The sequence below is a fragment of the Ochlerotatus camptorhynchus genome, unplaced genomic scaffold (genome assembly GCF_037179485.1).
Source record: "Ochlerotatus camptorhynchus isolate MF236.1 unplaced genomic scaffold, CSIRO-AGI_Acam_v1.1 ptg000413l, whole genome shotgun sequence".
NCBI classification, from domain to species: domain Eukaryota; kingdom Metazoa; phylum Arthropoda; class Insecta; order Diptera; family Culicidae; genus Ochlerotatus; species Ochlerotatus camptorhynchus.
This window is the reverse complement of record NW_027040899.1, coordinates 23,083-37,003: the sequence shown is the minus strand read 5'-3', so window position 1 is coordinate 37,003 and position 13,921 is coordinate 23,083. Positions and strand designations below refer to the sequence as shown.

General features: G+C 41.3%; 1 protein-coding gene across 1 annotated transcript; it reads left to right on the top strand.

Annotated features, from left to right (window-relative positions):
- The first annotated feature begins 7,715 nt into the window (after nucleotides 1–7,715).
- LOC135710996 (trypsin beta-like) lies at nucleotides 7,716–9,277 on the top strand. The gene is made up of 4 exons (XM_065233734.1): nucleotides 7,716–7,959; nucleotides 8,021–8,295; nucleotides 8,353–8,672; nucleotides 8,727–9,277. The coding sequence occupies exons 1-4, from the start codon at nucleotides 7,902–7,904 to the stop codon at nucleotides 8,917–8,919; spliced, it is 846 nt and encodes a 281-aa protein (XP_065089806.1). The 5' UTR covers nucleotides 7,716–7,901; the 3' UTR covers nucleotides 8,920–9,277.
- The last annotated feature ends 4,644 nt before the right edge of the window (nucleotides 9,278–13,921 follow it).

Here is a 13,921-nt window from a genome sequence, read left to right as displayed (position 1 = left end):
CTGTTGAATGTGTCGCAATAATTTCGTGTTCGCCCTTTATTATGAGCTTTCCACACTCCACATTCCGATTTGATTCACGGACAACGGAAAAAGGAAAGATAAATCAAGCTATTCCTCGATTCATAGTTGCAAAGTTTTGCTGTGCACTTCACTCTGCACAACGAAGAGCTCTATGATGGAATGAACTTTTTTCACGTATGCCAGTAAGGTCACTAATTTTTCATGGTTGCCTCCGCTTATCTATGGAATCTATAGTATCTATACTGCGTACTGGGTCAAGAAATGCTAAGGAAAAGTAATTTATTTAGCTTTCCGTGTCCTATCCTGTAGCACGTAAAAACTAGAGTCGGTGTATAATGAGTCACGCCAAGAGTGAAGCCAAGTCTACCTATTGAACTGTCAAACCGGCTACCTATCGTGCAAAGAAAACAAACATTACGATGCTATGAAAGGTCCACGAAAGGTAATGCAATAAAATATAAAATATAATTGGAAAAATTATCATAATCACGCACTGAGCATTAAATTGTCATGGGATACGTTTGGCAATGATCAGTAATGAGAATTTCTACTATTTTTTGATAAGATAATTTGGCAAAATTACTGATATAAGGATTTACTACAGCCGCTATTTTTTTTTTCTCGCTAGAAGTCATTTGAAGTTGATGTAAAAGTCAAGCCAAGTGAAAAGAAAGGGAATCTTTCGAAAACCGTGATGCGAGTTCAACTGTTTTTCTCTTGGCGTGACTCATTATACACCGACTCTAGTAAAAACGTCATTACTTTTCAGCTGCGTACCAGGCTTTACACAGGAAAACTTTCATAGTGCTATGGTCCCATATTCCAGTATCAATATTAATACCCAAGTAACATAAATTCATATAAAACAGCAAAACAAACAACAACAAAATTCATAGATTTATGTTGAGTAAACTTTTACATAACCAAAACCATAAGTTATAAAAACTGTTATAGAACATGTGTGCTGTTTGGGTAGGAATTTATCAGGACAAATCGTTATACAACATAACTTAAACAAGAAGACAAATTACTCAGCTCAACCAATGTAGGTCAGTTATTCAAATGCTTAGATTGGGCATTGCGCACATTATAAGTGAGGAAACGCTTTTCTGTTAAATCATTTCGGTGTCTTCAGCGCACTTATTCCTTTGTTCATAAGAGGGCCTAGTCAGTAAAGGAACGATATTACTAAGGCGGAGAAAAACTTTCGGGTTGGAAATTGACTTCCCTGGGCATAGAGAATTATTGTGCTTTTCACATCATATACAAATTCATGCATTGGTTGGCATAGAAGGCTCTCAATTAATAAATATGGAAGTACATCTAGAAGACTATGTTGAGAGCCGGTATAACGCTCGCTACAGAAGCGTAAAAAGCCTAGAAGATGTAATGGGGCAAAGGGCGCATTAAGATCAATGAACCAGTTTTGGAATTTCAATATGTTTTCAAGACAATGATTAATTGAAAGTCTAATAAATTCTTATACTGGTGTTTTACATGATGATCAAAATAATCAAAAGAAAAACATTGGAGCCATGTTGAATCTATAATTCATAGGCAAAATTTTGGCCTTCACATTCCCTGATCTGAGCAGCAACGCATACTGGGGTTGAATCTACTTTTATAGGATAAAAATCGTTGCGCTCCTCCCATGCATACTAGAGGTTTGGTGTCTTGATCAAAGTTGTTTGGGAGGATAATGGTTTTCGACATAATTAGTTAAGTTGAAGATCACGCCATTCAAATGGCGCTACAACTAACTTTTGACAGAATCATCCTAGCAAAAAAAAACTTAAACAGAGTTGTTTGATTGTTGACAACTCTTCCAAACGACGTCACAATTCCACAGCCTAATGAGAATGAGATATTCTAAAATTTTGATCAAATGCACGAAAAAACGTCTTAAGCACAAACAATTTCTCGAGAAGGCCATGCAGTTGTATTAACATTTTTTTTTTTTTTTTTTTTTTTTTTTTGTAAAAGTGAAGTTTTATTTGTCAGTTAAGCAAACAAAGTTTTTTTGTTTTACCGTCAATTTGCTACATCAAGATTAAAGTTCAAATCAGCTAAATCAATTCTTCTGTTACAATCGTTAACGAAGCAGATATATGTAATAAACATATTCAGAATTGCCACTCTATGTCTGTCGTTTATTCCTAATAGGGCAGGTCTTAGCAAGTCTTCGAACTCGAGTCGCCTCCATCCACCCAAGATGACTGCTATTCTCTGCTGAAGAACCGTCCAAGCCGGGCCGACGCGAGCACAAGCACAAAATTTGTGGGAGAGAGTTTCTGCTGTACGGTTGCCACAATGCGTACAGTTTTCGTCATCTACTCGCCGCATCACGAATAGCAGTTTGCGGTGCTCTATCTTCTCGTTCACCAACAAGTAAAGCTTCGTCCTCTGCGCTGAAGTAAGTTGCCTCGATGCAATGTTTCGCCATATGCGTGACCAGCCACTTGCTGGACTGTTACGTTCCACCCTTGGTAGCTCAGTTTGCTGGACGAAGTACTGGTGAATTTGATCGGTGGAGGGGTTCTGTTGGATTTGGTGGGGAATTTGGGATAAGTTTGATAGGATTTGTCTAAGGTCGGGAAGATCTATTGAGATGGCTGGGCGGGGATTATCGTGGAAAAGAAGGGATCTATAAAAAGGAAGGGATTCGATCTCTTGTAGGTGTCGGTTGATTGCGAGTGACTTACATTTCAGAGCTGGTAATTGCAGCTTCAGGCCTCCATTCTCTCTGCTGCGTGCCAGCTGCATCATTGGGACACGGGCGACAGTCCCTCTCCAGAGGAACGTACCCATTGCTGATGTGATTTTTGCCGTATGCACTCCCAACGGCGGTAGTATGGACGCGAGGTACCATATCCTGGACGTTCCGAACGTGTTGAGCATGATGACCCTTTGGTGCAGCGTCAGCGTGCGCAGAGAATGCAGCCACATTTGTTGTGCGAACTTCCCCACTAGCGCATTCCAGTTCATCGTTGTCATCAGTCGTATTGAATTTGCGAAAACAACACCCAGAATTTTAACTACATTGACTGTTTGTAGCCACTGAGTGTTGATTCTGTTGCCTTCGCAAAGGCCAACATCGACGGCAACAGTTTTCCGCAAATTTAATTTTGCGCCAGCAGCTCTCTCGAAACGAGTGAACAGCCTATTTATCTCATCGATTTGCCTGGTCGATGTGACGATCACACTGATGTCGTCCGCATACGCCACTAGCAGATCATTCCCGCACACTCTTTCGAGTCTGCACACTAGTGGATGCAGGTAAAGAACGAAGAGATGCATTGATAGCGGATCCCCTTGCCGTACAGAGCGTTGAATTTCGAACGGACGAGAAAGGTGCCCATTGATCAACAGCCGAGAGGTGGACCGGCTGGCGATTCGCGAGAGTAGAGCGATGAGATCCTGGTTGAAGCCGAGCGAGCGCATGGTTTCGAAGAGAAAAGAGTGCCGGACCCGATCGAAAGCGTGATCGAGATCAAAGCTGATTAACTTCCCGACACGGCGGTGGTGGCGGAGATGTGCTATCCGGTCCTTGAGAGCAAGAGTGGCTTGAAATATGTTGTGCTCTGAGTTGGAGCATTTCTGCCCGTCGCTCAAGACGTGGTGCTCTCTCATCACTTGCTCGAGTCTGGTTTTGAGAATGCGGGAGAAGAAGCTTGTAGTCGCTGTTGAGCAGCGAGATCGGACGATATGAACGGGCTGTGTCGTCGCCGCCTCTCTTCTTAACCAGCACGATGATGCCATCGACAAACGCTGGAGGAAGATTACCGCTGAGTGCTTCATTCAGCAACAGATTCAACTCTCGGTGGATGACGTCGAACATGCGGTGGTAGAACTCTCTCGGAATACCATCGCAGCCGGGAGATTTTCGTGGGGCGCTCGCTTTTATTGCAGACCAGATTTCTGCCGTCGTAATGTCGTCCGTGCAGGCTTCATTCGATGGGTCGTTGGGTGGGATAACACTCTCGCAGACGAAACTGTTCTCATTCTCTTCTGTTTCCTCCTCCGAGTACAGCGTCGAGAAGTAGTCCATCATATGCGTCTCGATCGCTCGTGGCTCTGCTACCGTTTCGTCTTGCTCTGTCTGCAGCTGCGTGATGACGGTTCTCTTCCTTCGCCTCTCCCCCAATTGGAATATTGACATGGGTTCTCCCGCCACATGTGTTTCATTCATTCGCATGAACGTGTAGGAAAATCTCCGTTGAAGTGCTAGCATTTCACCTTTCAACCGGTTTATGGTGGTTATCATTTCAGGGTGCTGGTAGTACCCGTCGTAGGCTAACCGAAGCTCGCTGTAGAGATACTGATGTTCACTGTGGAATTCATCGAAGACGGCTCGAGATTTCCACTTGAAAAAGCATTTGATCTTGGGCTTAGCGAACAAAATCCACCATTCGATCCAGGAGCCATAGTTTCTGCGCTGCCGGGTCCAATATTGCCACTGGTATTGGAACTCGGCAACGTTCTCGTCACTCAGAAGATAGGGCCGAAGGGACCAAAATCCACGGCCATGCTCTTGACCAAGATGGGGGAGACAAAGTCGGAGTACCAGCGCTTTGTGGTCGGTAAATGAGCAGACGTGTGCATGTGCTGCTCGCAGGTGATCGCGCAAATCACTGCTGACGTAAATACGATCGAGTCGCGACTGTGCGTTACGGCAGACGTACGTGAAACCTGGATCACGCGGACACAGTTTCTCCCATACGTCGTGGAGCTGCAGTTGCTGGACGGCTGTTTTGAGGGCGGGACTAGTGTTTGGGCTGCTAGAATCACTTGTTCGAAGCACGCAATTGAAATCGCCGGCCAGAATGACATGCGTGGTACGATGGCGGAGATAGTAGGCAAGCGTCCCATTGAAAAAGTTCTCCCGAGCTGCACGTAGCGAAGAGCCGGAGGGAGCGTAAACATTACAGATCGTTGTGTCTTGCACTCTCAGCGCAAGCAGTCGGCCGTCCAAGCTTCTCTCGATGTGAGTGGCCTGGATGTGTTCCTTCAGGGCAATAGCTGTTCCCCTTCTCGTATGGTCCACATTGAAGAAAACGACGTAGCCAGGCAAGGAGAGCTGCTCGTTCTCTACTTCTTGTAGACACACGATATCGAGGCTATGGCTGTTTATGAAGCTTCGGAGCGCGTTCAGTTTCGTGGGGTTCGTGATGGTGCCGATGTTGATGGACGAGATGTTGTACGACGTGAGAGCCATTTATAAGCGATTGTCCTCGTCCCTCTCGTCGTCGTCGTCATCCCGGCGGGGTTTTTTGCCGGCTGGTTTTCCTCGGCTTCGTCTACTGCTCGTGGAAGCGGAGGATTCATCGGTTTCGTTCCCGTTGCCACTTCTGCTCTGCGATCGCAGCGCATTTTCTGGCTTTTTGAACACGTCATCCAAAGCCACGACAGCTTGTGGTGGTGTTAGGAACGAACTTGACACATTGTGCGTTCGTTGTACTTGCGCAGACCCTGCTGCAGGCTGGCTGCGTGTGTGTGTTTTCGGGCCTGAGAATTCACTCTGGCTCTTCGGCAGTTCGGGGAAAACGTCTGACTCTAACGATGGCGGAGTAGTGGATTTTTGACCGACTAGTTTCGTGTTTGGTGGTTTCGCACCAGCTTTTTTGGGTTGCTGACCGGCTGTTGACCTATTGGCCTGTCCAGTTTGCTTCGTGACATTCGCGTAGCTTTTCTGGTACAGTAGCTTTTTGTTCTGGACACATGATATGCCAGTGTGCGCTTGCTCTTTGCAGTGGCGGCAGGATTGCAGCTGTCCCTTGTAAACAACGAACGCTTGCTCTCCATCGACGGTGACCCACGAGTCAATGTTCCGCTTCACTAGCATACGAGCAGACCATATGCCGAGCGGTATGCCTTCACATTCGTTACTCTCACCCCACGATACCTCGTGAACTGAGATCACTTCCCCGAACGCACTTAGGAAACTAAAGATTTTCTCTTCAGACACATATTCGGGAAGGTCGTAAACCCGCACTTCAACACTACCATCTTCCAACGTGATCCGAAGCTTGTGTTTCTTCCCCTCACACTCCACTTCATGCTTCCCGTCATGTTCGTCAACGACTTTTTGTGCCAGCGTCAAGTCACTGACTTTGACGAAGGCACATGCTCCACCTCTGTGGCACTGAAGTCTTTTAATGTCTTCCCTATTTAGACCGAGAACCGAACGACAAAAACCATAGAGTTTTTCGACCGACGGCTTGACGGAGAACTGCGAATAGTCAATCTTAAAAGTGTTTTCTCGCCTCATCGCGAAACACTTTTGCACGCGACGCGGCGCAGCGGATAGAAGGGTATCCAAAACGTAAATGCTTCACTAGTGATAAGCGCAATCGAGAAAAACGTCTGCACGTCTCAGAAGCTGAGCGATAACTATAACATTCCCAACGAAATATGTACCTATTTTATTTGATGATTTTATAACACATTTGGTCAATATAGTTTAAAAAAATCATATAAACTTCTGCGTACCATAAATCCAAAAGGGGCAAAAAAGGGGAGGCCCATTTCAGCTCTGCTCTTCAATGTTTTCCAATAACTATCCTAAAGAGAACTGGACCGGTTAACGCAAGGCTTTTTTGCTACACTTCGTAGAAAATAGCTTAAAATCATGTAAAAATTACATTTTGATCGGGTAACTCGATGTTGTCTTGATTTGATTGGTTATATTCTCAGTGAGTTATTGTTTATTTTTACTCCTTTTCGATTTATGGTACACAGAAGTTAATATGATTTTTTTCGTTATTTTGACCAAATGCGTAATAAAATCATCAAATAAAGTAGGTATTTCATTACGAATGTTCATAACACTGCATATCTTTCTCAGAACATTATTTGTGTTTAAGACGTAAAAAATCTATAGCGAAAAAATCGCGGGTTTGATCCAAATTTTAGGTTGTTTGTTTAGTTGCAAAAACTTGAAACAAAAGTTTTATGCTAGGATGTTTTGTAAAAAGATAATTGTAGCGCCATCTGAACGACGTGATCTGGAAATATACTAATTATGTCGAAAGTAAGCCCTTGTCTAACTTTGCTCAAGACACCAAACCTCTAGGATGTGAGGTGGAGCCCCAGTGTGCAATGTGATCAGCATTTCAGTGACCAAGTTCGATATTGAATCGCTTGTTACTGATCTCAGGGTTTTTTAACATGGAAATAACGCCGATAAAACGTTCCTTCGTTTGAAGGGTGAAGGATAGCATATTGCATATTCACTCGCAAAAACTTGTTGCTGAAACAACATTCATCGTCTGTCTTCTGATTTAGAAATCATAATCGCCGAAACTTGTCGAACACTCGTACTTTAGCGCCTCCAAGTAGACTTTGCCATAAAGCTCCTAACACTTGTTTTGGCCATCTTTGCCCTTGGTCTTATCACACTAGATGAAAGTAAACACAGCACTTGAAGGTACGATACTTTTTAACCCATATCAATACGGGTTCTATAGAGGAAGAATAGCGCTGGTGTTCCCTTTGTTCTGATGTTGAATAATACCGGGTACAGAACTGTCAAACTGCATAGTTTTTTCGCACTTTGGCAGTTGTGTCCATATTAGATGTAAGGAAAAGATGTTTCGACAGCGACGGCAGCGCTATTCTTCCTCTATAGTTTATTAGCTCTATTATTTCTACCCATGATAAGATTAGAAAATAATATAAGCACTGCTCTTGCATTACCACGCCTTGCCAATCAGTCAAGTTCTCGAAACATAACATTGGACTCCAATGGGTCAATCCTTTGTCGGTAGAAATTATCGAATAAAAGACGTAATACATGAAGTAATTGAAGCTTAGTCCAAGTGCGGCAATTGAGCGCGCTAGTTTGACTTAGATACTTGAGTGGGAGTTTTTGTTCTGTAACCATGAAGTATTCTGCGTTTATTGTGCTGTCACTTATGATATTAGTAACTGCAGAGAATCGTAAGTGAATGTTCGCTACAAAATGTCCCCACAATTCATGCAATTCATTTGTATTTGACAGAACTAACCGTCGAAGAGGTGTTGGCTCGCGTGAATCGTCTTCCATCGGCCTTACAGAATGTCGTATCTCGAGTTACAAATGAGGTGCATCTTAGAAAAAGTGGTATGGACGACAGCCGTCGAATAGTCGGGGGTGAAGAAACAACTATCGAAGATAATCCATATCACATTTCCTTGCTGTATACGAAAGTGCATATTTGCGGTGGATCAATAATTTCCGATTCGTGGGTTCTTACCGCAGCTCACTGCCTTGATTGGGGTCCACAGAACATGGATGTAGGAAGGTACAGTTGCTTAAAAAGAATTCTATTTTTGAGCAGGACTATTTTTCAGATATCGATACGCTCAGGTAGCTCATCCCGTACAACTGGGGGAACCATTCACCCAATATACTATTATCACATTCATGAAGAGTACCTTCCAACTGATTATCCATGGGATGTTGCAACTGTTCGAGTTCGATTGCCATTTAGTGGAGCTGCACGCGCAATTGTGCCACTAACTAGTTCAGAGTGGATCAACGGAGACGTAATCATTACCGGATGGGGTAAAAATGCACAAGGCATCATACCGGACACCCTATTCAAGGTAGTGATCCCTGTTGTGGATCGTACCACGTGCAATGCTAAATGGAATGGACTGATAATGGAAGAGTATGACGCTTTATGATCTTAATTACTATCGATTTATGATGTCAATCGTTTCAGTATGATATGTGCCGGCGATGTAGGAATTGATTCGTGCGACGGCGACAGTGGAGGACCCGCCGTTCAGAATGGTATCCAGTATGGCATAGTATCCTGGGGTGGCACAATCTGCGGTAGTGGGCTACCGGGGGTTTACACGAATATTGCACATCCAGCGGTTAGGAATTTCATCAAACGTACTACCATGGTGTAATTGGCTATTGGATATTGGTTTAATTGCACGTAGTACATATATAAACACGAAAAACTGCAAACAATGCACACTGTCTAACATAACTTTTAATTACACAATTAAAATATTACTCTTTCAGATTCGGCAGACCACCTATTTAAAGATGGTTTGTTTTGTTAAATTTCTGATATCCTTTGCATAAATAGATTAGTTGTTTTAAATTGTCACAAAAATTACGTTGTTTATTTTGAAGCTATGAAGGTATAAATGCATTTTTAAGTCCAGTCTCTTTTCTGTTGCTCAAAAGTGAATATTGAAGTTCCGGAAGATAACACATTGTTCCAGCCACAGCACAGCTAACTTTGGATTCTGGTTTTCGTTTCTGTGGTTCTTATTACCAATAAATTAAGTAAAATTAATTAAATACTGCTTTATCAAATATTTCAGTACATTAGCAATGAGAGCTCGAAACAGATCGCAACAACTTGCCAGCTCAGTGTTCACTCGGCTGTCGACAGGAGCAAGCCACTCTCAATATATGTCACGCGATCGTCTGTTTACTCGACAGCAACCATTGTGTGGTTCTTCTCATTGTTCTTCATCAGCAGGTCTTTCGGTCGATGCGTCATCGACTAGGGAAAGAAACCGTTTCACACACTCATCAGAGTGATGACAACGTTTTGCGCCCATTGCTGCAATGGAGGCGCTCTGCCCCCCGTTGGCGATACTGCCATATAAGGAAACCACTGGAAGCGGAGCCCGTTCTGATGGGCTTATTTGATAGCGTTTATTTTACTGTACCTCATAGTTGAAGATGCTAATTTCAAATAACAGACTAAAGTGGTACTTTTTATACGATAGATAGTAGAAGTAGATAGTAGATAGACAGAAGTATAGTATGGCGTACAAAGTAGTGTTTTTGTTGAGTTGTGCTGTGAAAATAAATTAATAATTTCGTGTGAAATAGTGGCGTGTGCCGCGAAAGGATTATTCCAACGCGTGCCCGTGGTGTTTTTCTAACAGGATAAGTAGAGGAAAGGTTGCCTAGCAACTAGTTTTTGTTTAATTTTGTATTTTCCCCCCGGCGCGCTATTGATTTGTATAGTGAGCTGTGGCGGTAAAATTTTATTTTGTGTTCTCCTCCCCTGTATATGTCTGCTGCTAACAGTGTTAGCGTTTAATTTGGTAGAATGGATGTGTGTAATGTATGCGAGCAGTCTATTGCTATGAGTGGGCTCCCAGTTACGTGTGTAGGTCCGTGCAATGGAACGTTCCATTTCGCTTGTGCGGCACTCACTAAGACTGCGGCCAGGCTTATAGCAGATAATGCAAATATTCTGTTCAAGTGTGATAGTTGTCTATCAGATCAGAGTTGTGACGAGCAGAATGATCTGATCTCGCGCGTCAAAAGGATAGAGGAAGAGATGAAGAAGGTTTTTCAACTCTCGGACTCGATCACTGGCATGCGAGATCACATTGCTGCTCAGGTGGACATCGCGGTTAAAAGCGGGATGGAAGATATTAGAATAAATGTAAATGGTCTTGAAAATTTGATTTGTGAGAAATTGGATAATATGAAAAGTTCATTTTTTAAAATTGATGCGGAAAACCAATTAGCTGTAAAGAATGATCCGTGCAGTTCATCTAGGACGATTCAGTCGGAATCGGACAAAAATACCAGACGCAAAAAACGTAAATTAGTAATTAGTAATAGTGATCATGATGATGATGTTGTTTTTCAAGAAAATGCGAGTTTTGCGGATGTTGTAAAAAGACATAGTCGTATTAGTCAAAGTAAAACTAATAGTAACAGTAATAGTAAAAGTAACAAACCAGAAAATCGTAAGACTCGTCCGGTCATTGTGATTAAACCGAAAGAGTCCAAACAACCTTGCGAAGATACTCGTAAGTTTTTGAAAACTCAGTTGGATCCAAAAACACACAAAATCAGTAATTTTAGGAATGGTAAAGATGGCTCCATTATTGTTGAGTGTGCAACAGGAGCAAACGTAAGTGATGTGAAAAATGGTATTGAAAGCAATCTGGGTGAAAAATATAGTGCTGTTGTTCCCACTTCGGTGCCAAGATTGAAAATAGTGGGCATGAGCGATCAGTTTTCCTCCGATGTCTTTATTGACTACTTAAAAAGTCAAAATGAAGACATCGCAATTAATGATGTAAAAGTAGTGAACATGTTTGAAAATCCATGCTTCACTTATAACAAGTTTAGTGTTGTAATTGAAGTCGATGTCGATACTTATAAATGTTTGTTATGTGCGAAAAAAGTAAATGTAGGGTTTGATCGGTGCTCGATAGTTCCCGCGATTAATGTGTTGAGATGCTTCAAATGTGGAGAATTTGGGCACAAGAGCATGGATTGCAAAAATTGTGATAGATGCTCTAGGTGCAGCCAACAACACAAAACGTCGGAGTGTACGTCAACTGTATTGAAATGTATTAATTGTTTGAAAATGAATAAAGAACGAAAAATGAACTTGGACGTCAACCATGCCGCATTTAGCTCGGAATGTTTGCTCTATAAAAGACTTTTTGATCAGAAGAAAAGCAGCTTGCGTTTCAATAAATAGCAGCCAAGTTCCAGGAATGTGAATCAATTCGATTTTTTATATTTGAATATTGCGGGGTTGTCAACAAACTACGTAGCATTACGTCAGATTGTTGAGGAAAAACGTCCTCTTTTAGTTTTATTATCTGAAACTCATATTGTAGAAACTGAAGCTTTTGATCAGTATAGTATTCCGGGATATATTGTTGCTGCTTGTTTATCACATTCTAGACACACTGGCGGTGTTGCTATTTATGTCAAAGAATCAGTTAAATTCAACCTTCGTACCAACGAAGTTATTGATGGCAACTGGTTCTTGGGCATTACAGTTGTACGTGGCATGAAGATGGGTAATTATGGTGTTTTGTATCATTCTCCCAGTTCTAGTGACCAGCGTTTTGTTGAAGTTTTAGAGATTCACTTCCTCAACTTTGATGCTAGACGCCTTACAATGGTTGTCGGTGAAGCAAAGAATTGTATATTTGACTATGGTGTTCATTTTTAAAGTAGTTAACGGTTTGCTGCCTCGATATTTGTGTGATCGAATTGAAAGAGGAAGTGACTTTCATAGATATAATACTAGAAACGCGGATGAAATAAGAACACCACATTTCTTGACTTGTGCTTCACAGAATTCATTATTTTTTAAAGGAATAAATGTTTTCAATTCGATGCCTAGACACATTAAACGTTCAACAACATTAGCAGAATTTAAGAGACATTGCATTTCACACGTTAAAACTGTCTTTTGAACGGTTATCCAGTGATTTTTTTTTTATGAATTGACAAATTATGTATCTTGACGAAGTTATTTTTAACGGATTACTTTGTATGGATAGCTGTTATAACGACTTTTTAATAATTATTGTAGCACTGCAAAAACTATTTTGTTCGCCACGATGGTGATGATGGATTTTTGATATATGATTTAATAGTAGTAGTAAAAAAAAAATAGTAGTCTACAAAGGTTTGAGCCTCGCGCGCGTATTACGGATATAGAGGACTGAATTTAACATTTGATAAAAACAAAAATGCAATTTTGAAGCTTATTTGGAAGATACCTTGAGTTAGTAGTAAGTTTTCTGGCAAATGTTGGGGGTTCGTGAGCATTCCTGACATTGCTGAAAATTATGATAGCATCAGATTGCGGGGTTACTAGTGTAATAGGATGCTTTGTTGATTGTTCATTAACTCCTGATTGCTTGTAATACTTATGAATATTTTAGGTGGACAAAAAGGCGAACTAAGAGGTGAACGCCTGAGCTTTTCAACATTTATATCGCTGTGAAGCAACTGTAAACTCTAGAGGGAATTTATATCTGTAACTGAAACCAGTTCGATTTTGTTTGCCAACCTGGTTAAAATGTCATATTTAATTATCTTAAAGATAAATCGTCCAGCTCAAACCTTTGTAGGGGTAAGAGGTGGGACCATCATCATCATCATAGATGAGGAGATGAAAGTATAGAATTGATAGTTCCGTCAGAGTACGGCAGTGTGAAAATTCCATATAGAGAGTAGAAAGCGAGCAAGGACAACTTTAGAAAGGTAAAAATCGGTTTGATCATCTCCCTTCCCCCGTTGGAAAGGGGTATTCCGCTCCTTCCAGGTTATCAACTCACAATTTTGTAGTCCATGGTGATTTTATATGGTAATTCTTACAGCCATAGTACAGAAAATCAGACGTAACGCATTGAATATTTTCACTGAAAACCATTATCTTTTAAAGTTTTCTCCACCAATATACATATTGTGAAAGTATAAGAAAATGAATTGGGAACCGATAGAAAATATTCATTCAAAATCCCACATTTCTCAAAATCGCCCATATTTGAGACTTAGATTCGACAAACCAAAACATACAAAACAAATTTATCCAAGACTGTGTATTGGTTCGCCTTGTGTGCAGAAAGTTATTAATCATTTAATGTGCTCCCTTTAATGGCCCCCAAAGGCGCAAGCTTGCTGGTCTCATATACGCCTGTTGGTATTGACAAAGCACTTGGCAAATGGTTTATACATTTTACACAGTAGTCGATCTTTGATAAAGTTGTTTCTTGTGGTTTTTCCAACTAAATAAATCTCAGATACGGACAATATAGATCAATGTGTGAGTTTTTGGCAAGCAAATATTCTGTTTTCGGTTTCCAATCCAATTTCCAATAGCATATCGGTGAAGAAAACTATTGAAAACTAATGATATTATATGGATCTGACAGCGCTTTAGGTCTTCTTTCAAATGCAATGGTTTGCCCAATTTTGCCCTACTTTAAAATGTTAGTCTTAGAATATAAATATATAGAAACATACTTCCAAAGACAAAATGACGTAAATATAAAAAAAGTTTGAGGAGCATATTGATGACTCTGCTCTCCCATTGCAAGCAGTATCTAAGTGAAGATAAACATGGCTTCACCTCTGGTCAATCTACTACCACGAATCTACTGTGTCTGACAT